Consider the following 27,512-nt stretch of genomic DNA (forward strand, 5'->3'; position numbering starts at 1 on the left):
TCATTCCCACCTCCGTTTATTCCACCCATCGCCGCCACCACCACATTTAACAGATATCCCATCGGCTCGTCTCATCTCGCCTTGTGCCATCGTAAGTTCACTGTACAGCGCCTTGGTTAGGGCGCTCGATAAATGTACGAAAAGGTGGGGTAAGGCGTGCGTGCGTGCGCGTGTGGGCATGTTGTGTGTGTGCGAGTGCATGCGTTTGTGTGGTGGTGCGTGTGTGTGGTGGTGCATGTGTCTGTGGTGGTGCGTGTGTGTGGTAGTGCTTATTAATTAGATAATTAGATAGGTGCTCACTGATCTGGAGAAAGTCCCATTGGTGAGCTCCTCCGGCAGGCAAGGCTGCGTTGGCTGGGTCATGTAGCCCGCATGCCCAGCCACCGCATGCCTAAACAGCTTTTGTTCGGCCGGATCGAGGGGGCTAAACGGGTGCGGCACGGGCTAGAGAAGAGATGGAGAGATGTGGTACAGGTACGTGGAGCTGAGTGGACTTGCCGATGACTGGTACCAGCGGTGTCAAGATCGGCCTCTGTGGAGGAGGCTCGTGAAGGACGCTATTAGGCAGTTGGAGGCAGTCGCCCTCCAACAACGGAGGGCGGAGGAGCGACGCTCACAACAACGAGCGGAGCACCGGGTGGCTAAAGCACAGTAAGTTGGTACAGTAGGGGGCACAGGTGGTGCATCAGCCAGTCATCTCAGTCATCTCGGTCAGTCGACCCGTGGCACCTGCTGGGTCTGCCCCGTGACCTCCTGCCAGCGGGCGTTCGACACTTCACGTGACCTCAAGGTGCACTTGGCCTGGTACAAGCGTCGTGGTGACGTCACCGCCACTTAGTGGCGAATGGCGGTTGTTGTTGTTGTGGTGGTGCGTGTGTGTGCGTGTGTGTGCGTGTGTGGTGGTGCTTGTGGTGGTGTGTGTGGTGGTGTGTGGTGGTGTGTGTCTCAGGCTGTTTCCACCGTCTCCACGCACGCCGCTATCCCCATGCCACCGCCCACGCACAGCGCCGCCACCCCTCGGGCACCGCCGGTGTCCCTCAGCGAGTGGAGAAGCGACACCAAGACGCGGCACCCAGACGCACCGATTGGGTGACCCAGAGCCAGCGCACCGCCTCTCACGTTCACCTACAGAGAGAGACACGGGGAAAGAGACACGGGGAGAGAGACACGGGGAGAGAGACACGGGGAGAGAGACACGGGGAGAGAGACACGGGGAGAGACACGGGGAGAGACACGGGGAGAGACACGGGGAGAGAGAGACACGGGGGGAGAGACACTGAGAGAGAGACACGGGGACAGAGACACGGGGAGAGAGACACGGGGGGAGAGAGACGGAGAGAGAGACACGGGGAGAGAAAGAGACACGGGGAGAAACACGGGGTGAGAGAGAGGCTCAAACTCTAACTATACAGCAGCAGCAGCAGGCGTCCGGGTCGGGATCAAACCCACGACCTCCTGTGTACCAGGTGAGGTAGTCAACGTCTCACCAATAATCAATAGAACCAATGCGAGACATGGGGAGACACACGGGGAGACACACACGGAGACACGGAGACACACAGGGTGACAGTCCCTGTCTCTTTCCATTGTCTTTCTGCGTCCCTCTGCCTCCACGTCCCCCTGTCTCAGCGTCCCGATGCATCCCACGTGTCTGTGTCTCTGTGTGTGTCTGTGTGTGTCTCTGTGTCTCCACGTCCCCACGTCTCTCTCTCTCTGTGTCCATGTGCGTCTCTGTCTGTGTGTCTCTCTGTGTCTGTGTGTCTCAGTGTGTGTCTCCGTGTCTCTCTCTGTGTCTCTGCCCGTGTCTCCGTCTCTCTCTCTGTGTCTCTCTCCGTGTCTCCGTGTGTGTGTCTCTGTGTGTCTCTGTGTGTGTGTCTCTGTGTGTCTCTGTGTGTGTGTCTCTGTGTTTCTCCATGTGTGTGTCTCTGTCTGTCTCTGTCTCTGTGTGTGTGTCTCTGTGTGTCTCTGTGTGTCTCTGTGTGTGTGTCTCTGTGTGTGTGTCTCTGTGTGTGTCTCTCTCCATGTCTCCGTGTGTGTGTCTCTGTGTGTCTCCGTGTGTGTGTCTCTCTGTCTGTGTCTCTGTGTGTGTCTCTGTCTGTCTCTGTCTGTGTGTGTGTGTCTCTGTGTGTCTCCGTGTGTGTGTCTCTGTCTGTCTCTGTCTCTGTGTGTGTGTCTCTGTGTGTGTGTCTCTGTGTGTGTGTCTCTGTGTGTGTGTCTCTGTGTGTGTGTCTCTGTGTGTGTGTCTCTGTGTGTGTGTCTCTGTGTGTGTGTCTCTGTGTGTGTGTCTCTGTGTGTGTGTCTCCATGTGTGTGTCTCTGTCTGTCTCTGTCTCTGTGTGTGTGTCTCTGTGTGTCTCTGTGTGTCTCTGTGTGTGTGTCTCTGTGTGTGTGTCTCTGTGTGTGTCTCTCTCCATGTCTCCGTGTGTGTGTCTCTGTGTGTCTCCGTGTGTGTGTCTCTCTGTCTGTGTCTCTGTGTGTGTCTCTGTCTGTCTCTGTCTGTGTGTGTGTGTCTCTGTGTGTCTCCGTGTGTGTGTCTCTGTCTGTCTCTGTCTCTGTGTGTGTGTCTCTGTGTGTCTCTGTGTGTGTGTCTCTGTGTGTGTGTCTCTGTGTGTGTGTCTCTGTGTGTGTGTCTCTGTGTGTGTGTCTCTGTCTGTCTCTGTCTCTGTGTGTGTGTCTCTGTGTGTGTGTCTCTGTCTCTGTGTGTCTCTGTGTGTGTGTCTCTGTGTGTGTCTCTGTCTCTGTGTGTGTGTCTCTGTCTGTCTCTGTCTCTGTGTGTGTGTCTCTGTGTGTGTGTCTCTGTGTGTGTGTCTCTGTGTGTGTGTCTCTGTGTGTCTCCGTGTGTGTCTCTGCCCGTGTCTCCGTCTCTCTCTCTGTGTCTCTCTCCGTGTCTCCGTGTGTGTGTCTCTGTCTGTCTGTCTCTGTGTGTGTGTCTCTGTGTGTCTCCGTGTGTGTGTCTGTCTGTCTCTGTGTGTGTGTCTCTGTGTGTCTCTGTCTGTCTCCGTGTGTGTGTATCTCTCTGTGTCTCCGTGTGTGTGTCTCTGTGTGTCTCCGTGTGTGTGTCTCTGTCTGTCTCTGTCTCTGTGTGTGTGTCTCTGTGTGTCTCTGTCTGTCTCTGTGTGTGTGTCTCTGTGTGTCTCTGTGTGTGTCTCTGTGTGTGTCTCTGTGTGTCTCTGTGTGTGTCTCTCTCCATGTCTCCGTGTGTGTGTCTCTCTGTGTCTCCGTGTGTGTGTCTCTGTGTGTCTCCGTGTGTGCGTCTCTCTGTCTGTGTCTCTGTGTGTGTCTCTGTCTGTCTCTGTCTGTGTGTGTGTGTCTCTGTGTGTCTCCGTGTGTGTGTCTCTGTCTGTCTCTGTCTCTGTGTGTGTGTCTCCGTGTGTGTGTCTCTCTGTCTCTGTCTCTGTGTGTGTGTCTCTGTGTGTCTCTGTGTGTGTGTCTCTGTCTGTCTCTGTCTCTGTGTGTGTGTCTCTGTGTGTCTCTGTGTGTGTGTCTCTGTGTGTGTGTATCTGTGTGTGTGTCTCTGTGTGTGTGTTTCTGTGTGTCTCTGTCTCTGTGTGTGTGTCTCTGTCTGTCTCTGTCTCTGTGTGTGTGTCTCTGTGTGTGTGTCTCTGTGTGTCTCTGTGTGTGTGTCTCTGTGTGTCTCTGTGTCTCTGTCTCTGTGTGTGTGTCTCTGTGTGTCTCTGTGTGTGTCTCTGTCTCTGTGTGTGTGTCTCTGTCTGTGTGTCTCTGTGTGTGTCTCTGTGTGTCTCTGTCTCTGTGTGTGTGTCTCTGTGTGTGTGTCTCTGTCTGTCTCTGTATCTGTGTGTGTGTCTCTGTGTGTCTCCGTGTGTGTCTCTGCCCGTGTCTCCGTCTCTCTCTCTGTGTCTCTCTCCGTGTCTCCGTGTCTCCGTGTGTGTGTCTCTGTCTGTCTCTGTCTCTGTGTGTGTGTCTCTGTGTGTCTCCGTGTGTGTGTCTGTCTGTCTCTGTCTCTGTGTGTGTGTCTCTGTGTGTGTGTCTCTGTGTGTCTCTGTCTGTCTCCGTGTGTGTGTGTCTCTCTGTGTCTCCGTGTGTGTGTCTCTCTGTCTGTGTCTCTGTGTGTGTCTCCGTGTGTGTGTCTCTCTGTCTGTGTCTCTGTGTGTGTCTGTGTGTCTCAATGTGTGTGTCTCTGTCTGTCTCTGTCTCTGTGTGTGTGTCTCTGTGTGTCTCTGTGTGTGTGTCTCTGTGTGTGTGTCTCTGTGTGTGTGTCTCTGTCTCTGTGTGTGTGTCTCTGTCTGTCTCTGTGTGTGTGTCTCTGTGTCTCTGTGTGTGTCTGTGTGTCTCTGTGTGTGTGTCTCTGTCTGTCTCTGTATCTGTGTGTGTGTCTCCGTGTGTCTCCGTGTGTCTCCGTGTGTCTCCGTGTGTCTCCGTGTGTCTCCGTGTGTCTCCGTGTGTCTCACTTTCTCCGTGTTGAGTCCCAGCTTGCGGATCACGGCCAGCGACTGAGCGGCGAACGCCTCGTTCAGCTCAAACAGATCCACGTCCTGCACAGACCAGCCAGCCTTTGCTAGCTACACAACAACAACAACAATAACCACAACATCAACAACAATAACCACAACAACAACCACCACAACATCAACAACTATAACATCATCGACCACAACCACATCAACAACTATAACATCAACAACCATAACAATATCAATAACCACAACATCATCAACAACAACCACCACCACATCAGCCACAACATCATCAATATCAACAGCTAAACAACCCCAACCACATCCATAGCTAAACTAACAACAATAACCACATCAACAAAGCTGTGTTGGTGGTTGTGTTGGTGGTTGTGACGGTGGTGGTGACGGTGGTTGTGACGGTGGTTGTGGCGGTGGTGGTGACGATGGTTGTGATGGTGGTTGTGGTTGTTGTGTTGTGGTTGTGGCTGCCTCACCGCTTTGGTTGTGGCTGGAATGGGCCCTGTTCCCATGATGCTCGGCTCTACTCCGGCCTGCGCCCAGGAGACCAGGCGAGCCAGAGGCTTCAGGCCCCGCGACTGGGCCTCACTCTCCGTCATCAACAAGACGGCAGCAGCACCGTCGTTCACTCCTACAACCACCACCACAACCACCACAACCACCACCACGGTACAACAACCACCACAATCACTACAACCACCACAACCACCACGGTACAACAACCACCACCACCACCACGGTACAACAACCAACACAACCACCACCACCACCACCACCACAACCACCACCACCACGGTACAACAACCAACACAACCACCACCACCACGACAACCACCACGGTACAACAACCAACACAACCACCACCACAATCACTACAACCACCACCACAACCACCACAACCACCACGGTACAACAACCACCACAACCACCACGGTACAACAACCACTACAACCACCAAAACAACCACCACAACCACCACGGTACAACAACCACCACCACTACCACAACCACCACCACCACAACCACTACGGTACAACAACCACCACTACCACAGCCACCACAACAACCACAACAACCACAGCAACCACCACAACCACCACAACTATAAAAATAACTATACAGCCACCACTATAACTATACTACAACCACTACTACTATACAACCACATCCACTGTGTCTCCCCGTGTCTCTCTCTCCCCGTGTCTCTCTCTCCCCGTGTCTCTCTCTCCCCGTGTCTCTCTCTCCCCGTGTCTCTCTCTCCCCGTGTCTCTCTCTCCCCGTGTCTCTCTCTCCCCGTGTCTCTCTCCCCGTGTGTCTCTCTCCCCGTGTCTCTCTCCCCCGTGTCTCTCTCCCCCGTGTCTCTCTCTCCCCGTGTAACTCACCCCGTGTCTCTCTCTCCCCGTGTCTCTCTCTCCCCGTGTCTCTCTCTCCCCGTGTCTCTCTCCCCCGTGTCTCTCTCTCCCCGTGTCTCTCTCCCCGTGTCTCTCTCCCCGTGTCTCTCTCCCCCGTGTCTCTCTCCCCCGTGTCTCTCTCCCCGTGTCTCTCTCCCCCGTGTCTCTCTCCCCGTGTCTCTCTCCCCCGTGTCTCTCTCTCCCGTGTCTCTCTCCCCCCGTGTCTCTCTCCCCCCGTGTCTCTCCCCCCGTGTCTCCCCCCCGTGTCTCTCCCCCCGTGTCTCCCCCCCGTGTCTCGCCCCGTGTCTCTCTCCCCCCGTGTCTCTCCCCCCGTGTCTCTCCCCCCCCGTGTCTCTCCCCGTGTCTCTCTCCCCGTGTCTCTCTCCCCGTGTCTCTCTCCCCGTGTCTCTCTCCCCGTGTCTCTCTCCCCGTGTCTCTCTCTCTCCCCGTCTCTCTCCCCGTCTCTCTCCCCGTGTCTCTCACCCCGTGTCTCTCACCCCGTGTCTCTCTCCCCGTGTCTCTCTCCCCGTGTCTCTCCCCGTGTCTCTCTCTCCCCGTGGCTCTCCCCCCGTGTCTCTCTCCCCCCGTGTCTCTCTCCCCCGTCTCTCTCTCCCCCCGTCTCTCTCTCTCCCCGTGTCTCTCTCACCCGGTGTCTCTCCCCGTGTCTCTCCCCGTGTCTCTCCCCATGTCTCTCTCCCCGTGTCTCTCTCCCCGTGTCTCTCTCCCCGTGTCTCTCTCCCCGTGTCTCTCTCTCTCTCTCTCTCTCTCTCTCCCCGTGTCTCTCTCACCCCGTGTCTCTCCCCGTGTCTCTCCCCGTGTCTCTCCCCGTGTCTCTCTCCCCGTGTCTCTCTCCCCGTGTCTCTCTCTCTCCCCGTGTCTGTCGTGTACCGGATGAGTTCCCGGCGGTCACGGTGCCGCTTCCGTCCGTGACGAAGCACGGCTTGAGTCGTCCCAGACTCTCAACCGTCGTCCCAGGCCGTGGAAACTCATCCTGAGTCACGACAACCTCCCCTAGACATGCACAGAGAAACACACAGACACACACACAGAGACACACACACACACACAGGGACACGCACACAGAGACACACACACACACACACAGGGACACGCACACAGAGACACACACACAGAGAAACACACAGAGACACACACACAGAGACACACACACAGAGACACACACACACACACAGAGACACGCACACAGAGACACACACGCAGAGACACGCACACAGAGACACGCACACAGAGACACGCACGGGGGGGGGGCAAAGAGAGAGACACTCACAGAGAGACGGGGAGACAGAAAAACACGCACAGAGAGACAGAGAGACGGGGAGACAGGGATACACATTACACACTACACTATACACTACAACACTACACACTACACTATACACTACACTATACACTACACTACACACTACTCTACACTTCGCGCGGTGCTTTAAATTGCGCTGCTTCTTCTGCGGCCGTCTGGAACGCTCTTCATCATCTCCATTGACAAACTCATCTCTGTAGAGCTGCTCCTTGTTGTTGTTGTTGTTTAGTTTGTTGTTGTTGTCCTTACCTCCACACCTCCGATTAGCCACGGTTGTGTCTCCGTGTCCCCATGTCTCCGTGTCTGTGTGTCTCAGTGTGTCTCCATGTCCCCGTGTCCCCGTGTCCCCGTGTCCCCGTGTCCCCGTGTCCCCGTGTCCCCGTGTCCCCGTGTCCCCGTGTCCCCGTGTCCCCGTGTCCCCGTGTCCCCGTGTCCCAGTGTCCCAGTGTCCCAATGTCCCCGTGTCCCCGTGTCTCAGTGTCCCCGTGTCCCAGTGTCCCAGTGTCCCAGTCCCCGTGTCTCAGTGTCCCCGTGTCCCAGTGTCCCAGTGTCTCAGTGTCCCCGTGTCTCAGTGTCCCCGTGTCCCAGTGTCCCAGTGTCCCAGTCCCCGTGTCTCAGTGTCCCCGTGTCCCAGTGTCCCCGTGTCCCCGTGTCCCCGTGTCCCCGTGTCCCCGTGTCCCCGTGTCCCCGTGTCCCAGTGTCCCCGTGTCCCCGTGTCCCCGTGTCCCCGTGTCCCCGTGTCCCCGTGTCCCCGTGTCCCAGTGTCCCAGTGTCCCAGTGTCCCAATGTCCCCGTGTCCCCGTGTCTCAGTGTCCCCGTGTCCCAGTGTCCCAGTGTCCCAGTCCCCGTGTCTCAGTGTCCCCGTGTCCCAGTGTCCCAGTGTCTCAGTGTCCCAGTGTCTCAGTGTCCCAGTGTCCCAGTCCCCGTGTCTCAGTGTCCCCGTGTCCCAGTGTCCCAGTGTCTCAGTGTCCCCGTGTCCCAGTGTCCCAGTGTCCCCGTGTCCCCGTGTCCCCGTGTCCCCGTGTCCCCGTGTCCCCGTGTCTCAGTGTCCCCGTGTCCCAGTGTCCCCGTGTCCCCGTGTCCCCGTGTCCCCGTGTCCCAGTGTCCCCGTGTCCCCGTGTCCCCGTGTCCCCGTGTCCCCGTGTCCCAGTGTCCCAGTGTCCCAGTGTCCCAGTGTCCCCGTGTCCCCGTGTCTCAGTGTCCCCGTGTCCCAGTGTCCCAGTGTCCCAGTCCCCGTGTCTCAGTGTCCCCGTGTCCCAGTGTCCCAGTGTCTCAGTGTCCCCGTGTCTCAGTGTCCCCGTGTCCCAGTGTCCCAGTGTCCCAGTCCCCGTGTCTCAGTGTCCCCGTGTCCCAGTGTCCCAGTGTCTCAGTGTCCCCGTGTCCCCGTGTCCCAGTGTCCCAGTGTCTCAGTGTCTCAGTGTCCCAGTGTCCCAGTGTCCCAGTGTCTCAGTGTCCCCGTGTCTCAGTGTCCCAGTGTCTCAGTGTCCCCGTGTCCCCGTGTCCCCGTGTCCCAGAGTCCCAGTGTCCCCGTGTCCCCGTGTCCCAGTGTCTCAGTGTCCCCGTGTCCCGGTGTCCCCGTGTCCCCGTGTCCCAGTGTCCCCGTGTCCCCGTGTCCCAGTGTCCCAGTGTCTCAGTGTCCCAGTGTCCCCGTGTCCTAGTGTCCCAGTGTCCCAGTGTCTCAGTGTCCCCGTGTCTCAGTGTCCCCGTGTCCCAGTGTCCCAGTGTCTCAGTGTCCCCGTGTCTCAGTGTCCCCGTGTCCCAGTGTCCCAGTGTCTCAGTGTCCCCGTGTCCCCGTGTCCCCGAGTCCCAGTGTCCCCGTGTCCCCGTGTCCCAGTGTCTCAGTGTCCCCGTGTCCCCGTGTCCCAGTGTCTCAGTGTCCCCGTGTCCCCGTGTCTCAGTGTCCCAGTGTCCCCGTGTCCCCGTGTCTCAGTGTCCCAGTGTCCCAGTGTCCCCGTGTCCCCGTGTCCCCGTGTCCCCGTGTCCCAGTGTCTCAGTGTCCCCGTGTCCCCGTGTCCCCGTGTCCCAGTGTCTCAGTGTCCCCGTGTCCCCGTGTCCCAGTGTCTCAGTGTCCCCGTGTCCCCGTGTCTCAGTGTCCCAGTGTCCCAGTGTCCCAGTGTCCCCGTGTCTCAGTGTCCCCGTGTCCCCGTGTCTCAGTGTCCCCGTGTCCCCGTGTCTCAGTGTCCCAGTGTCCCAGTGTCCCCGTGTCCCCGTGTCTCAGTGTCCCCGTGTCCCCGTGTCTCAGTGTCCCCGTGTCTCAGTGTCCCAATGTCCCCGTGTCTCAGTGTCTCAGTGTCCCAGTGTCCCCGTGTCTCAGTGTCCCAGTGTCCCAGTGTCCCAGTGTCCCCGTGTCTCAGTGTCCCCGTGTCCCCGTGTCTCAGTGTCCCCGTGTCCCCGTGTCTCAGTGTCCCAGTGTCCCAGTGTCCCAGTGTCCCCGTGTCTCAGTGTCCCCGTGTCTCAGTGTCCCAGTGTCCAAGTGTCTCAGTGTCTCAGTGTCTCAGTGTCCCAGTGTCTCAGTGTCCCCGTGTCCCCGTGTCCCCGTGTCCCAGTGTCCCAGTGTCCCCGTGTCTCAGTGTCCCAGTGTCCCCGTGTCTCAGTGTCTCAGTGTCTCAGTGTCCCAGTGTCCCCGTGTCTCAGTGTCCCAGTGTCCCAGTGTCCCAGTGTCCCGGTGTCTCAGTGTCCCAGTGTCCCAGTGTCTCAGTGTCCCCGTGTCCCCGTGTCCCAGAGTCCCAGTGTCCCCGTGTCCCCGTGTCCCAGTGTCTCAGTGTCCCCGTGTCCCCGTGTCCCCGTGTCCCAGTGTCTCAGTGTCCCCGTGTCCCCGTGTCCCCGTGTCCCCGTGTCCCAGTGTCCCAGTGTCTCAGTGTCCCAGTGTCCCCGTGTCCTAGTGTCCCAGTGTCCCAGTGTCTCAGTGTCCCCGTGTCTCAGTGTCCCAGTGTCCCAGTGTCTCAGTGTCCCCGTGTCTCAGTGTCCCCATGTCCCAGTGTCCCAGTGTCTCAGTGTCCCCGTGTCCCCGTGTCCCCGTGTCCCAGAGTCCCAGTGTCCCCGTGTCCCCGTGTCCCCGTTGTCCCAGTGTCCCCGTGTCCCCGTGTCCCAGTGTCTCAGTGTCCCCGTGTCCCCGTGTCTCAGTGTCCCAGTGTCCCAGTGTCCCCGTGTCCCCGTGTCTCAGTGTCCCAGTGTCCCAGTGTCCCAGTGTCCCCGTGTCCCCGTGTCCCCGTGTCCCCGTGTCTCAGTGTCCCCGTGTCCCCGTGTCCCCGTGTCTCAGTGTCCCAGTGTCCCCGTGTCTCAGTGTCCCAGTGTCCCAGTGTCCCAGTGTCCCAGTGTCCCAGTGTCTCAGTGTCCCCGTGTCCCCGTGTCTCAGTGTCCCCGTGTCCCCGTGTCTCAGTGTCCCAGTGTCCCAGTGTCCCAGTGTCCCAGTGTCCCAGTGTCCCCGTGTCCCAGTGTCCCAGTGTCCCAGTGTCCCCGTGTCCCCGTGTCTCAGTGTCCCAGTGTCCCAGTGTCTCAGTGTCTCAGTGTCTCAGTGTCCCAGTGTCTCAGTGTCCCTGTGTCCCCGTGTCCCCGTGTCCCAGTGTCCCAGTGTCCCCGTGTCTCAGTGTCCCAGTGTCCCCGTGTCTCAGTGTCTCAGTGTCTCAGTGTCCCAGTGTCCCCGTGTCTCAGTGTCCCAGTGTCCCGGTGTCCCGGTGTCCCGGTGTCTCAGTGTCCCAGTGTCCCAGTGTCTCAGTGTCCCCGTGTCCCCGTGTCCCAGAGTCCCAGTGTCCCCGTGTCCCCGTGTCCCAGTGTCTCAGTGTCCCCGTGTCCCCGTGTCCCCGTGTCCCAGTGTCTCAGTGTCCCCGTGTCCCCGTGTCCCCGTGTCCCCGTGTCCCAGTGTCCCAGTGTCTCAGTGTCCCAGTGTCCCCGTGTCCTAGTGTCCCAGTGTCCCAGTGTCTCAGTGTCCCCGTGTCTCAGTGTCCCCGTGTCCCAGTGTCCCAGTGTCTCAGTGTCCCCGTGTCCCCGTGTCCCCGTGTCCCAGAGTCCCAGTGTCCCCGTGTCCCCGTGTCCCAGTGTCCCCGTGTCCCCGTGTCCCAGTGTCTCAGTGTCCCCGTGTCCCCGTGTCTCAGTGTCCCAGTGTCCCAGTGTCCCCGTGTCCCCATGTCTCAGTGTCCCAGTGTCCCAGTGTCCCAGTGTCCCCGTGTCCCCGTGTCCCCGTGTCCCCGTGTCTCAGTGTCCCCGTGTCCCCGTGTCCCCGTGTCCCAGTGTCTCAGTGTCCCCGTGTCCCCGTGTCCCCGTGTCTCAGTGTCCCCGTGTCTCAGTGTCCCAATGTCCCCGTGTCTCAGTGTCTCAGTGTCCCAGTGTCCCCGTGTCTCAGTGTCCCAGTGTCCCAGTGTCCCAGTGTCCCCGTGTCTCAGTGTCCCCGTGTCCCCGTGTCTCAGTGTCCCCGTGTCCCCGTGTCTCAGTGTCCCAGTGTCCCAGTGTCCCCGTGTCTCAGTGTCCCCGTGTCCCCGTGTCTCAGTGTCCCCGTGTCCCCGTGTCTCAGTGTCCCCGTGTCCCCGTGTCTCAGTGTCCCAGTGTCCCAGTGTCCCAGTGTCCCCGTGTCCCAGTGTCCCAGTGTCCCCGTGTCCCAGTGTCCCAGTGTCCCAGTGTCCCCGTGTCCCCGTGTCTCAGTGTCCCAGTGTCCCAGTGTCTCAGTGTCTCAGTGTCCCAGTGTCTCAGTGTCCCCGTGTCCCAGTGTCCCCGTGTCTCAGTGTCCCAGTGTCCCCGTGTCTCAGTGTCTCAGTGTCTCAGTGTCCCAGTGTCCCCGTGTCTCAGTGTCCCAGTGTCCCAGTGTCCCAGTGTCCCAGTGTCCCAGTGTCCCCGTGTCTCAGTGTCCCAGTGTCCCAGTGTCTCAGTGTCCCCGTGTCCCAGTGTCCCCGTGTCCCCGTGTCCCAGTGTCTCAGTGTCCCCGTGTCCCCGTGTCCCCGTGTCCCAGTGTCTCAGTGTCCCCGTGTCCCCGTGTCCCCGTGTCCCCGTGTCCCAGTGTCCCAGTGTCTCAGTGTCCCAGTGTCCCCGTGTCCTAGTGTCCCAGTGTCCCAGTGTCTCAGTGTCCCCGTGTCCCAGTGTCTCAGTGTCCCCGTGTCTCAGTGTCCCCGTGTCCCAGTGTCCCAGTGTCTCAGTGTCCCCGTGTCCCCGTGTCCCCGTGTCCCAGAGTCCCAGTGTCCCCGTGTCCCCGTGTCCCAGTGTCTCAGTGTCCCCGTGTCCCAGTGTCTCAGTGTCCCCGTGTCCCCGTGTCTCAGTGTCCCAGTGTCCCAGTGTCCCCGTGTCCCCGTGTCTCAGTGTCCCAGTGTCCCAGTGTCCCAGTGTCCCCGTGTCCCCGTGTCCCCGTGTCCCCGTGTCCCAGTGTCTCAGTGTCCCCGTGTCCCCGTGTCCCAGTGTCTCAGTGTCCCCGTGTCCCCGTGTCCCCGTGTCCCAGTGTCTCAGTGTCCCCGTGTCCCCGTGTCTCAGTGTCCCAGTGTCCCAGTGTCCCAGTGTCCCCGTGTCTCAGTGTCCCCGTGTCCCCGTGTCTCAGTGTCCCCGTGTCCCCGTGTCTCAGTGTCCCAGTGTCCCAGTGTCCCCGTGTCCCCGTGTCTCAGTGTCCCAGTGTCCCAGTGTCCCAGTGTCCCCGTGTCTCAGTGTCCCCGTGTCCCCGTGTCTCAGTGTCCCCGTGTCCCCGTGTCTCAGTGTCCCCGTGTCTCAGTGTCCCAGTGTCCCCGTGTCTCAGTGTCTCAGTGTCCCAGTGTCCCCGTGTCCCAGTGTCCCAGTGTCCCAGTGTCCCAGTGTCCCCGTGTCTCAGTGTCCCCGTGTCCCCGTGTCTCAGTGTCCCCGTGTCCCCGTGTCTCAGTGTCCCCGTGTCCCCGTGTCCCAGTGTCCCAGTGTCTCAGTGTCTCAGTGTCCCAGTGTCTCAGTGTCCCCGTGTCCCCGTGTCCCCGTGTCCCAGTGTCCCAGTGTCCCCGTGTCCCCGTGTCCCCGTGTCTCAGTGTCCCAGTGTCCCAGTGTCCCCGTGTCCCCGTGTCTCAGTGTCCCAGTGTCCCAGTGTCCCCGTGTCCCCGTGTCTCAGTGTCCCAGTGTCCCAGTGTCCCAGTGTCCCCGTGTCTCAGTGTCCCCGTGTCCCCGTGTCTCAGTGTCCCCGTGTCCCCGTGTCTCAGTGTCCCCGTGTCTCAGTGTCCCAGTGTCCCCGTGTCTCAGTGTCTCAGTGTCCCAGTGTCCCCGTGTCCCAGTGTCCCAGTGTCCCAGTGTCCCAGTGTCCCCGTGTCTCAGTGTCCCCGTGTCCCCGTGTCTCAGTGTCCCCGTGTCCCCGTGTCTCAGTGTCCCCGTGTCCCCGTGTCCCAGTGTCCCAGTGTCTCAGTGTCTCAGTGTCCCAGTGTCTCAGTGTCCCCGTGTCCCCGTGTCCCCGTGTCCCAGTGTCCCAGTGTCCCCGTGTCCCCGTGTCCCCGTGTCTCAGTGTCCCAGTGTCCCAGTGTCCCCGTGTCTCAGTGTCTCAGTGTCTCAGTGTCCCAGTGTCCCCGTGTCTCAGTGTCCCAGTGTCCCAGTGTCCCCGTGTCCCCGTGTCCCAGTGTCCCCGTGTCTCAGTGTCCCAGTGTCCCAGTGTCCCATTGTCCCAGTGTCCCCGTGTCCCAGTGTCCCAGTGTCCCCGTGTCCCAGTGTCCCAGTGTCCCCGTGTCTCAGTGTCCCATTGTCCCAGTGTCCCCGTGTCCCCGTATCTCCATGTCTCCGTGTCTGTGTGTCTCCGTGTCTCCGTGTCTCCGTGTCCCCGTGTCTGTGTGTCTGCGTATCCGTGTGTCCCCGTGTCCCCTTGTCCCCGTGTCCCCGTGTCCCCATGTCCCCCTGTCCCCCTGTCTCCGTGTCTCACCCTTGCGCGTGACGACAGACACGGGGGCGATCTCCCGCGTAAAGGCTCCGGATTGCACGGCGGCCGCGGTGCGCGCCTGGGACAGCGCCGCAAAGTCGTCCTGGTCACGGCGAGACACCGAGAACTGCTTCGCCACGTTCTCCGCTACACGCAGACACAAGGAGACACACAGAGACACACGGTGAGAGAGACACGGGGAGAGAGAGACACGGGGAGAGAGAGACACGGGGAAAGAGACACACTGGGAGAGAGAGACACGGGGAGAGAGACACACGGGGAGCGAGACACCGAGAACTGCCTAGCCACGTTCTCCGCTACCCGCAGACACACAGACACAGAGACACACAGAGACACACGGGGGGAGAAAGACACAGAGACACACGGTGAGAGAGAGACACAGAGACACACGGTGAGAGAGAGACACGGGGGGAGAGACACGGGGGGAGAGAGACACAGAGACACACGGTGAGAGAGAGACACAGGGGGAGAGAGAGAGACACACGGGGGGAGAGAGAGAGACACACGGGGGGAGAGAGAGAGACACACGGGGGGAGAGAGAGACACGGGGAGAGAGAGACACGGGGAGAGAGACACGGGGAGAGAGACACGGGGAGAGAGACACGGGGAGAGAGACACGGGGAGAGAGACACGAAGAGAGAGACACACGGGGAGAGAGAGACACGGGGAGAGAGAGACACGGGGAGAGAGAGACACGGGGAGAGAGACACGGGGAGAGAGAGACACGGGGAGAGAGAGACACGGGGAGAGAGATACACGGGGAAAGAGACACACTGGGAGAGAGAGACACGGGGAGAGAGACACACGGGGAGCGAGACACCGAGAACTGCCTAGCCACGTTCTCCGCTACACGCAGACACACAGACACACAGAGACACACAGAGACACACGGGGGGAGAGAGACACAGAGACACACGGTGAGAGAGAGACACAGAGACACACGGTGAGAGAGAGACACGGGGGGAGAGACACGGGGGGAGAGAGACACAGAGACACACGGTGAGAGAGAGACACACGGGGGGAGAGAGAGAGACACACGGGGGGAGAGAGAGAGACACACGGGGGGAGAGAGAGAGACACACGGGGGGAGAGAGAGAGACACACGGGGGGAGAGAGAGACACGGGGAGAGAGAGACACGGGGAGAGAGAGACACGGGGAGAGAGAGACACGGGGAGAGAGACACGGGGAGAGAGACACGGGGAGAGAGACACGGGGAGAGAGACACGGGGAGAGAGACACGGGGAGAGAGACACGGGGAGAGAGACACGGGGAGAGAGACACGGGGAGAGAGACACGGGGAGAGAGACACGGGGAGAGAGACACACGGGGAGAGAGAGACACGGGGAGAGAGAGACACGGGGAGAGAGAGACACGGGGAGAGAGAGAGACAGAGTGCTTCTGCGTGTGGAGTGATGCTAGAGAAGAGATAGAGTGATGTGGTACAGGAGGACGTGGAGCTGAGTGGACTTGCCGATGACTGGTACCAGCGGTGTCAAGATCGGCCTCAGTGGAGGAGGCTCGTGAAGGACGCTACTGGGCAGTTGGAGGCAGTCGCCCTCCAACAACAACGGAGGGCGGAGGAGCGACGCTCACAACAACGAGCGGAGCGCCGGGTGGCTAAAGCACAGCAAGTTGGTACAGTAGGGGGCACAGGTGGTGCATCAGCCAGTCGTCTCAGTCAGTCAACCCATGGCATCTGCTGGGTCTGTCCCGTGACCTCCTGCCAGCGGACGTTTGACACGTCACGTGGCCTCAAGGTGCACCTGGCCTGGCACAAGCGTCGTGGTGACGTTACCGTCACTTAGTGGCGAATGCCGGTTGTTGTTGTTTTGAGTGGTGGTTGTGGTGGTTATCTGGTAGTGGTCTGGTGGTGGTCTGGTGGTAGTGGTGGTGTTCTGGTAGTGATGGTGGGTGTCTGGTAGTGGTGGTAGTGGTGGTGGTGTTGGTGGTGTTGGTGGTGTTGGTGGTCTGGTAGTGGTGGTGGTGGTGGTTTGGTAGTGGTAGTGGTGGTGGTGTTGGTGGTGTTGGTGGTGGTGGTCTGGTAGTGGTGGTGGTGGTTTGGTGGTGGTAGTGGTGGTGGTGTTGGTGGTGTTGGTGGTGGTGGTCTGGTAGTGGTGGTGGTGGTTTGGTAGTGGTAGTGGTGGTGGTGTTGGTGGTGTTGGTGGTGGTGGTCTGGTAGTGGTGGTGGTGGTTTGGTGGTGGTAGTGGTGTTGGTGGTGGTGGTCTGGTAGTGGTGGTGGTGGTTTGGTAGTGGTAGTGGTGGTGGTGGTGGTGGTGTTGGTGGTGTTGGTGGTCTGGTAGTGGTGGTGGTGGTAGTGGTGGTGGTGTTACCGGTCACTCCCATGTGGTAGTGGAGGGTGGAGTCTATGAGGCCGTCGTGTGTCATGGTGTCAACCATCGTGGCGTCTCCCATCTTCACCCCCGCCCTCACGTACACAGCGTGGGGGGCCTACGGGGAGACACACACACACACGCACACACACGCACACACGCACACTCACACACGCACACACACGCACACACACGCACACACACGCACACACACGCACACACACGCACACACACGCACACACACACACGCACACGTTACCCCAGGGTGACACACGCACAGGCGCGGAGACACGCGCAGAGACACATGGAGACACAGAGACACACGTGGAGACACGCGTGGAGACACACAGGCACACGTGGAGACACACAGAGACTCACACAGAGACTCACACGGAGACTCACACGGAGACACACAGAGACACACACAAAGCCATGCGTGGAGACACACGCAGAGACACACGCGGAGACACACGTGGAGACACACGTGGAGACACACGTGGAGACACACGTGGAGACACACAGGCACACGTGTGGAGACACACAGAGACACACACAGAGACTCACACGGAGACACACAGAGACACACACAAAGCCATGCGTGGAGACACACGCAGAGACACACGCGGAGACACACGTGGAGACACACGTGGAGACACACGTGGAGACACACGTGGAGACACACAGGCACACGTGTGGAGACACACGCAAGAGACACAAATGCAGAGACACACACGTGGAGACACACGTGGAGTCACACAGAGACACACACAGAGACACACACGGAGACACGCACGGAGACACACGCAGAGACACACGGAGACACACACAGAGACATACACGGAGACACACACAGAGACAGTCACCTGGCTCATGCTCTCCTGCCCCCCGGCCAGGACGATGTCCACATCCCGCTGCCTCACGGCCTGGGCCCCCAGGCAGACGGCGCGGAGACCGGAGCCACACAGCATGTTGAGTCCCCACGCGGGGACGGAGACAGGGAGACCCGCGGACAGGCTCGCACGCCTCGCCGGGTTCTGTCCCTGGCCTGGAGACACGGGGAGACAGGGAGACACACACGGGGAGAAAGACAGGGAGACACATGGTGAGACAGGGAGACACACGCGGGGAGAGAGACAGGGAGACACACGGGGAGACAGGGAGACACACACGGTGAGACAGGGAGACACACACGGGGAGACAGGGAGACACACACGGGGAGACAGGGAGACACACACGGGGAGACAGGGAGACACACGGTGAGACAGGGAGACACACGGGGAGACAGGGAGACACACGGGGAGACAGGGCGACACACACGGTGAGACAGGGAGACACACACGGGGAGACAGGGAGACACACAGCATGTTGAGTCCCCACGCGGGGACGGAGACAGGGAGACACGCGGACAGAGATGCACGCCTCGTCGGGTTCTGTCCCTGTCCTGGAGACACGGGGAGACGCACACGGGGAGAGAGACAGGGAGACAGGGAGACACACGGTGAGACAGGGAAACACACGGAGAGAGAGAGTGAGACAGCGAGACACACGGTGAGACAGGGAGACACACGGAGGGAGAGAGAGTGAGACAGCGAGACACACGGGGAGACAGGCACGGAGAGAGAGACAGGGAGACACACATGGGGAGAAAGGGTGAGAGGGAGTAAGTAGGTGAGCGAGCGAGTGAGCAAGTAAGTAGGTGAGTGAGTGGGTGAGTGGGTGAGTGTGTGAGTGAGCGAGTGTGTGAGTGAGTGTGTGAGTGTATGAGAGAGTGAGCGAGTGTGTGAGCGAGTGTTCGAGTATGAGAGAGTGAGCGAGTGTGTGCGAGTGTTCTAGTGTATGAGAGAGTGAGCGAGTGTGTGGCAATGAGTTGGGTGTGTGTGTGCGAGTGTCTGGCACAGTAGGGGGCACAGGTGGTGCATCAGCCAGTCATCTCGGTCATCTCAGTCAGTCGACCCGTGGCACCTGCTGGGTCTGCCCCGTGACCTCCTGCCAGCGGGCGTTCGACACTTCACGTGGTAGCCTCAAGGTGCACTTGGCCTGGCACAAGCGTCGTGGTGATGTCACCGCCACTTAGTGGCGAATGGCGGTTGTTGTTGTTGTGTGAGCGAGTGGGTGTGTGAGTGAGTGAGTGTGAGTGAGTGAGTGTGAGTGTTTGAGCGAGTGTGTGAGTGAGCATGTTTGAGTGTATGAGACAGTGAGCGAGTGGGGAGAGTGTATGAGAGAGTGAGCGAGTGGGTGAGCGAGTGAGCGAGTGGTTGAGCGAGTGTATGAGCGAGTGTTCGAGTGTGTGAGCGAGTGAGTGAGTGAGTGTGAGTGTTTGACCGAGTGTGTGAGTGAGCGTGTTTGAGTATATGAGACAGTGAGCGAGTGGGTGAGCGAGTGAGCGAGTGGGTGAGCGAGTGGGTGAGCGAGTGGGTGAGCGAGTGGGTGAGCGAGTGAGCGAGTGGGTGAGCGAGTGAGAAAGTGAGCGAGTGGGTGAGCGAGTGAGCGAGTGGTTGAGCGAGTGAGCGAGTGTTTGAGTGTATGAGAGAGTGAGCGAGTGTGTGGCAGTGAGTTGTGTGTGTGTGTGCGTCTGTCTCTGCGTCTTACCGGCTGTGAGTACCTGTCCCAGGATCACCTCCCCCACGTCGTTCGGGGACATGGAGGCACGAGCCAAAGCCTCCTTCAGCACCACGGAGCCCAGAGAGTAGGCAGGGATGGTGGACAGACTCCCATTGAGAGAACCTGCAACCACACACAACCACCACAACTATTACAGACACACACAACCACCACAACAACCACCATGGTTACACACACCCACACGCAACTACCACAACGATCATCAATACACACACACAACCACAACCATCGTTACACACACAACCACAACTATTACAGACACACAACCACCACAACAACAACCACCACGGTTACACACACATACAACCACCACCACAACTATCATCAATACACACACACAACCACAACCACAGTTACATACAAACAACCACAACTACCACCGTTACAACAAAACCGCCATTCGCGACTAAGTGGCGGTGACGTCACCACGACGCTTGTGCCAGGCTATGTGCACGTTAAGGCCACGTGAAGTGTTGAACGCCCGCTGGCAGGAGGTCACGGGGCAGACCCAGGTGCCATGGGTCGACTGAATGAGGTGACTGGCTGATGCACCACCTGTGCCCCCTACTGTGCCAACTTGCTGTGCTTTAGCCACCCGGCGCTCCACTCGTTGTTGTGAGCGTCGCTCCTCCGCCCTCCGTTGTTGTTGGAGGGCGACTGCCTCAAACTGCCCAGTAGCGTCCTTCACGAGCCTCCTCCACAGAGGCCGATCTTGACATCACTGGTACCAGCCATCAGCAAGTCCACTCAGCTCCACATCCTGCTGTACCACATCACTCCATCTCTTCTCTAGCCCGTGCCGCGCCCGTTTAGCCCCCTCGATCCGGCCGAACAAAAGCTGTTTAGGCATGCGGTGGCTAGGCATGCGGGCTACATGACCCAGCCAACACAGCCTTGCCTGCCGGAGGAGCTCACCGATGGGACTTTGCCCAGATCTTTCAAGGATTTGTGAGCTCCTCACACAATCCAGCCTGTTTAAACCCAGGATGGATCGTAGGCAGGCCAGCCTAAATGTTTCTGACTGGCGAAGATGCTCCATTAGGGGGGGGTCCACGTTTCACAAGCGTAGAGAAGGGAGGGAATGACCGTGGCTGAGAAGACCTGAAGCTTCGTGTGGAGCGACAGACCAGGTAGCTTCCACACAGCGATGAAAAGATAATGCCGCTCGACTGATTCGGAATGAGACCTCTGCTGTCAAACCAGAGCCGGTCATGAACACACTGCCCAGGTATGGGAAACTCTCAACTCTCTCCACAACTGACTTCTCCATCACACACAAACCACCACCATACACACACACACACACAACCACCATACACATACACACACAACCACCACCATACACACACACAACCACCACCATACACACACACACCCACCATACACACACACACACCCACCATACACATACACACACACACAACCACCACCATACACACAACCACCACCATACACACACACACCCACCATACACACACACACCCACCATACACACACACACCCACCATACACACACACACACCCACCATACACACACCCACCATACACACACACACACAACCACCACCATACACACACACACCCACCATACACATACACACACACAACCACCACCATACACACACACACCCACCATACACATACACACACAACCACCACCACTACACACACACACAACCACCACCACTACACACACAACCACCACCACACACACACCACCACCACCCACACCACCACCACCCACACACCACCACCCACACACCACCACCACCCACACACCACCACCCACACACCACCACCACTACACACACACAACCACCACCACTACACACACACACCCACCATACACACACAACCACCATACACACACACACACACAACCACCATACACACACACACCCACCATACACATACACACACACACAACCACCACCATACACACACACACCCACCATACACATACACACACACACAACCACCACCATACACACACACACCCACCATACACATACACACACACACAACCACCACCATACACACACACACCCACCATACACATACACACACACAACCACCACCACTACACACACACAACCACCACCACTACACACACACAACCACCACCACTACACACACACACCACCACCACACACACACCACCACCACACACACCCCACCACCACTACACACACACCACCACCACACACACCCCACCACCACTACACACACACAACCACCACAACCACTACACACACACAACCACCACCACCACTACACACACACACAACCACCACCACCACTACACACACACACAACCACCACCACTACACACACACACAACCACCACCACTACACACACACACAACCACCACCACCACTACACACAACCACCACCACCACTACACACACAACCACCACCACTACACACAACCACCACCACTACACACAACCACCACCACTACACACAACCACCACCACTACACACAACCACCACCACTACACACAACCACCACCACCACTACACACACACACAACCACCACCACCACTACACACACACACAACCACCACCACTACACACAACCACCACCACTACACACAACCACCACCACTACACACAACCACCACCACCACTACACACACAACCACCACCACCACTACACACACAACCACCACTACACACACAACCACCACCACTACACACAACCACCACCACTACACACAACCACCACCACTACACACACACAAATAACCACCACCATTGTTACAAGACAAAGACCCCCCGTGTAGCCTGTGACGGACTGTCAGGGCAAGTGGCTCTTAGCAAGTAGCAGCAGCGCCTATGAAGGCTACCGGCACCGTGACACACAACAGAGGGGTGGGTGGGTGGCCAGCAGCACCACCAGCAGCACCACCACCACCAGCACCACCACCAGCACCACCACCACCAGCACCACCACCACCAGCAGCACCACCACCACCAGCACCACCACCACCAGCACCACCACCACCACCACCAGCACCACCACCAGCACCACCACCACCACCACCAGCACCACCACCACCAGCACCACCACCACCAGCACCACCACGCCCCAGCAGGACCGCCTTTGTCTCCCCCAGTGCTAGCGATGTTCACTACACGCCGCACCAAGCACACATTTGAGGCCGAGTCGACCTAGGGGGAGCCCAGGACCGGTGCAGATAATCGCTATCACTGCTGGTGGTGGTCGTGACCGGGAATTGAACTCTGGTACGTAGCGCTAACCGCTGCACCACCGCTCCCAACCCACAGTCAATTACGAATCGCGCGAGAAACTTGAGCCTCACGAGGCGCCATCAACGCGAGACGAAGCCGCCAGCCAATCAGAGTAAGGCTTCTGAGCCCCTCCCACCCCCACGTAGCTCCTCCCCCTCCACCGCCCCTCCCCCCATCGAGTCGCGGGTTCCGATTGGCTCAGCTGCCTCGGGCCCCCCTCACATACCCCCTCTACGGTGGCCTTGCACGCCCCGCCGAGTTGTGCATCGCGATTTTTAATTTGATTTCACAACGCCCGCTGTTGGGTGCCACTGCATGAGTGTACTGTGCAGTACAGTACGTTGAACTTCTTTCGCACCGTACGTGAGTCTGTGGGTCTATGCGTGAGTCTGTGGGTCTCTGCGTGAGTCTGTGGGTCTCTGCGTGAGTCTGTGGGTCTCTGCGTGAGTCTGTGGGTCTCTGCGTGAGTCTGTGGGTCTCTGCGTGAGTCTGGGTCTCTGCGTGAGTCTGTGGGTCTCTGCGTGAGTCTGTGGGTCTCTGTGTGAGTCTGTGGGTCTCTGTGTGAGTCTGTGGGTCTCTGTGTGAGTCTGTGGGTCTCTGTGTGAGTCTGTGGGTCTCTGTGTGAGTCTGTGGGTCTCTGCGTGAGTCTGTGGGTCTCTGCGTGAGTCTGTGGGTCTCTGCGTGAGTCTGTGGGTCTCCGCGTGAGTCTGTGGGTCTCCGTGTGAGTCTGTGGGTCTCCGTGCGAGTCTGTGGGTCTCCGTGCGAGTCTGTGGGTCTCTGTGCGAGTCTGTGGGTCTCTGTGCGAGTCTGTGGGTCTCTGTGTTATTCTGTGGGTCTCTATGCGAGTCTGTGTGTCTCTGTGTGAGTCTGTAGGTCTCTGTGTGAGTCTGTGGGTCTATGTGCGAGTCTGTGGGTCTCTGTGTTAGTCTGTGGGTCTCTGTGTGAGTCTCCGGGTCTCTGTGTGAATCTGTGGGTCTCTGTGTGAGTCTATGGGTCTCTGTGTGAATCTGTGGGTCTCTGTGTGAATCTGTGGGTCTCTGTGTGAGTCTATGGGTCTCTGTGTGAATCTGTGGGTCTCTGTGTGAATCTGTGGGTCTCTGTGTGAGTCTATGGGTCTCTGCGTGAATCTGCGGGTCTCTGTGTGAGTCTGAGGTAGTCAACATCTCGCCAGCGTGGCGATTGGGGGGGTCGGGATCGAACCCACGACCTCCTGTGTACCAGGCGAGGTAGTCAACATCTCCATGGTGAGAGAGATGAGAGACACGCAGACTCCAAATATACAGCAGCGGGCATCGTCAGGGGGTCGGGATCGAACCCACGACCTCCTGCGTACCAGGCGAGGTAGTCAACATCTCCTAGCCACTGTGGTGTCAGGGTCGAGATCGAACCCACGACCTCCTGTGTACCAGGCGAGGTAGTCAACATCTCACAGTCCCCCCCCCCCCCACTCAGTGAACATTGGAGCGAACCGATGGGGGTGCGAACGGCGGAGACGATGACGACATCGTCCTTCATGGCTCCACGTTGCGTCCGGCTCACTGCTGGGTGGGGAGGAGGAGGAGGGGGAGGAGGGATTAAACCATATGAGCTATGAAGCGCTTCTGTTACAACGTTAAAGTGTCAGTGTTCATGTATTCGGTATAGCCCCGTGATTGATGCGGCTCTTGACTCAGGGTGCAACCAGAACATGAACAAGAAACATCATCTTCGGTAAATTCACGTAGAAGGGAAATCATAAAATTAGAAAAATTAAACAATAAAATTCGTACGACGTTTCGGCCACAACGCAAGCATCCTGCGTTGTGGCCGAAACGTCGAAAGAATTGTATTGTTTTATTTTATTATGCTCTTAAGTTTTTTTTTCGGAGGCAACACGAAACGTCGTGATTTATTATTGTATTTCTATTATAATTAATATAAATTGTTATTATTTATTTATTTCCCTACGTGACTTTACCGAAAACACCTAAGAGTATGAATCCTTGCAGTCACGAAAGCTTCAAATCTAGAATTGTTTTATTACTTTATTATTTCCATTTTACGTGGTGACTTTACCGAAAGAACCAAGAAGATGAATCAGTCACGAAAGCTTTAAATCGGAAACAAGAAAACGTCCTAAAGTAACCGCACGCAACGGAAAAAACAGCGAAATAAAATTAAAAGATATAGCAACAACGACGTGATTTAAAGGGGTGCGAAGCATAGGTGAAGGGTGGACGCGTGCGCTTATAGAATGTACAAATATTAAAGATTATAACGTCGTCTTACCAATTCAGTTGAGTCCCACTGCGCTAAGAGCAATGGGCGATCTGCTGCTGCTTTGCACCCGGACGTGCCGCGAGCCACGCGTCTGATTGGTCAACTCCCTCCCGCGAGCTCATGAATATTCATGAGACGGGCGATGTAGGGGCGTGACTTCAGCCGGGCGTTTATCCAATCAGCTGCGAGGATTACGACGGCCCACAGTGAATGGGCGTGGCTTCGAATCGGTGATCCAATCAGCTCTCTTCTGCGTGTTGTTTATCAAATGAATATTCATGAGGCGGGCGATATAGGGCGTGTCTTCTGCTGGAGCTCTTATCCAATCAGTTGCGAGGATTATGACAGCCCACAATGGGAAAGGGCGTGGCTTCAGCCAGTTATCCAATCAGCTCTTACCTCGCTAAATAAATGAATATTCATGAGATGGACGATATGGAGGCGTGTCTTCGGCAGGGTCTTAGCCAATCAGCTGCTCGTGCTCCCTCGGTAATTAAATTAATTAAAGTCGGACGATAGGGAGGCGTGTTTTAAGTGGAGCCTCTTATCCAATCAGCTGCGAGGATTACGACAGCCCACCGTGTCAATGGGCGTGGCTTCAGCCGGTTCTTAACCAATCAGCTCCTGCGATGGACGTGGAGTCTCTTATCCAATCAGCTGCAAGGATTATGACAGCCCACCGTGACTATGGGCGTGGCTTCGGCGTATTGTTATCCAATCAGCTCCTCTTCCACCTCATGAATATTCATGAGACGGACGATAGAAGGCGTGTCTTCTGTGGGCCTCTTATCCAATCAGCTGCAAGGATTATGACAGCCCTATGGGCGTGGCTTCGGTCGGTTCTCATCCAATCGTGGGTTCGACCCCGACCCTGACGATACCTGCTGCTTTATACTGTATTTGGAGTCTGCGCGTCTTTAGTTAATTCGGTAAAGCACGTAGGGTATAAAATAAAGTAAATTAAATCACGACGTTTCGATCGCGACACGAGCAATTATCATCATCGTCAGGTGGGAAAACCACGGCAAGAGAATTTGAGCAAAAAAAAATTTATTGCAAGAAAATTTGAGCAAAAAAAATATTTATTGCAAGAAAATTTGAGCAAAAAAAATCGTGCAAGAAAATTTGAGCAAAAATAAAATTATTGCAAGAAAATTTGAGCAAAAAAAAATTATTGCAAGAAAATTTGAGCAAAAAAAAATTATTGCAAGAAAATTTGAGCAAAAAAAAATCTTGCAAGAAAATTTGAGCAAAAAAAATATTTATTGCAAGAAAATTTGAGCAAAAAAAAATTATTACAAGAAAATTTGAGCAAAAAAACATATTTATTGCAAGAAAATTTGAGCAAAAAAAAATCTTGCAAGAAAATTTGAGCAAAAAAAATGTATTGCAAGAAAATTTGAGCGAAAAAAATGTTTATTGCAAGAAAATTTGAGCAAAAAAAATCGTGCAAGAAAATTTGAGCAAAAAACATTTTCTTGCAAGAAAATTTGAGCGAAAAAAATGTATTGCAAGAAAATTTGAGCAAAAAAAATATTTATTGCAAGAAAATTTGAGCAAAAAAAATCGTGCAAGAAAATTTGAGCAAAAATAAAATTATTGCAAGAAAATTTGAGCAAAAAAAAATTATTGCAAGAAAATTTGAGCAAAAAAAAATTATTGCAAGAAAATTTGAGCAAAAAAAAATCTTGCAAGAAAATTTGAGCAAAAAAAATATTTATTGCAAGAAAATTTGAGCAAAAAAAAATTATTGCAAGAAAATTTGAGCAAAAAAAAATCTTGCAAGAAAATTTGAGCAAAAAAAATATTTATTGCAAGAAAATTTGAGCAAAAAAAAATTATTACAAGAAAATTTGAGCAAAAAAACATATTTATTGCAAGAAAATTTGAGCAAAAAAAAATCTTGCAAGAAAATTTGAGCAAAAAACATTTTCTTGCAAGAAAATTTGAGCGAAAAAAATGTATTGCAAGAAAATTTGAGCGAAAAAAATGTTTATTGCAAGAAAATTTGAGCAAAAAAAATCGTGCAAGAAAATTTGAGCAAAAAACATTTTCTTGCAAGAAAATTTGAGCGAAAAAAATGTATTGCAAGAAAATTTGAGCAAAAAAAATATTTATTGCAAGAAAATTTGAGCAAAAAAAATCGTGCAAGAAAATTTGAGCAAAAATAAAATTATTGCAAGAAAATTTGAGCAAAAAAAAATTATTGCAAGAAAATTTGAGCAAAAAAAAATTATTGCAAGAAAATTTGAGCAAAAAAAAATCTTGCAAGAAAATTTGAGCAAAAAAAATATTTATTGCAAGAAAATTTGAGCAAAAAAAAATTATTACAAAAAATTTGAGCAAAAAAAATATTTATTGCAAGAAAATTTGAGCAAAAAAAAATCTTGCAAGAAAATTTGAGCAAAAAACATTTTCTTGCAAGAAAATTTGAGCGAAAAAAATGTATTGCAAGAAAATTTGAGCGAAAAAAATGTCTTGCTGTGGTTTTTCCCACCTGACGATGATTGCTTGTGTTGCGCCCTTAACGTCGTGCTTTAATCTACTTCATTTTATACCCACGTGACTTTACCGAAAGAACCAAAGAGTTTGTGGATCCTTGCAGACACGAAAACTTCAAATCGAGATTGTCTGCGCGTCCCTTCTCTGTCTCACATTCAGGATCAACATCACTAGCGTTTGTAGTTAGTTGGTTGCTGCTGTCAATTTCCACGGGGTGATGATGATGATAAGCCGTCAATTTGTTGGCCAGGTCGCAGCGGAACATGTAAAATAAAGGTGTCAGTTTTGTTGCCAGATAGAAGGGTAAAAAAAAAACAATTATCAAGTTTTTTTACTGGCAAATGAGGTTCCAATGGTGAAAATAAACATAGTTTAGTTTATGCGTCTCTGTGGGTCTCTACAAGTCTCTCTGCACATCTATGTACCTATATGGGTCTACGTGTGAGTCTATGGATCTCTGTACGTCTGTGGGTCTCTGTGTGACTTTACAGGTCTCTGTGTGAATCTACGCGACTCCGAGTGAGTCTATGGATGTCTGTAGGT

General features: G+C 55.8%; 1 protein-coding gene across 2 annotated transcripts; it reads right to left on the minus strand.

The window, feature by feature from the left end:
• On the minus strand, positions 1-24,565 carry ACAT2 (acetyl-CoA acetyltransferase 2). Of its 2 annotated transcripts, none has more exons than XM_078879763.1 (10): positions 24,477-24,565; positions 23,678-23,749; positions 18,919-19,053; positions 17,193-17,374; positions 16,330-16,447; positions 13,980-14,123; positions 6,712-6,834; positions 4,909-5,063; positions 4,409-4,519; positions 1-1,125 (listed from the first exon to the last, which is right to left on the minus strand). In XM_078879763.1, exons 2-10 carry the CDS (start codon positions 23,721-23,723, stop codon positions 946-948), a joined length of 1,194 nt encoding a protein of 397 aa, XP_078735889.1. In that variant the 5' UTR covers positions 23,724-23,749; positions 24,477-24,565; the 3' UTR covers positions 1-945. The 2 variants fall into 2 exon arrangements, with proteins under 2 accessions (XP_078735889.1, XP_078735890.1); XM_078879764.1 differs by having other exon boundaries at positions 23,678-23,746; positions 24,477-24,561.
• Positions 24,566-27,512: the final 2,947 nt, after the last annotated feature.

The sequence above is a fragment of the Lampetra fluviatilis genome, chromosome 55 (assembly GCF_964198595.1).
Source record: "Lampetra fluviatilis chromosome 55, kcLamFluv1.1, whole genome shotgun sequence".
Classification (NCBI taxonomy): domain Eukaryota; kingdom Metazoa; phylum Chordata; class Hyperoartia; order Petromyzontiformes; family Petromyzontidae; genus Lampetra; species Lampetra fluviatilis.

Coding starts and splice junctions, on each gene's coding strand:
- ACAT2 (XM_078879763.1), bottom strand. CDS start 23,723: ATGAAGGACGATGTCGTCATCGTCTCCGCCGTTCGCACCCCCATCG. Junction 16,448..17,192: donor GGCAGGAGAGCATGAGCCAG/GTGACTGTCTCT, acceptor GTCTCCCCGTAG/GCCCCCCACGCTGTGTACGT. Junction 4,520..4,908: donor TTCCAGCCACAACCAAAGCG/GTGAGGCAGCCA, acceptor GTTGTTGTGTAG/CTAGCAAAGGCTGGCTGGTC.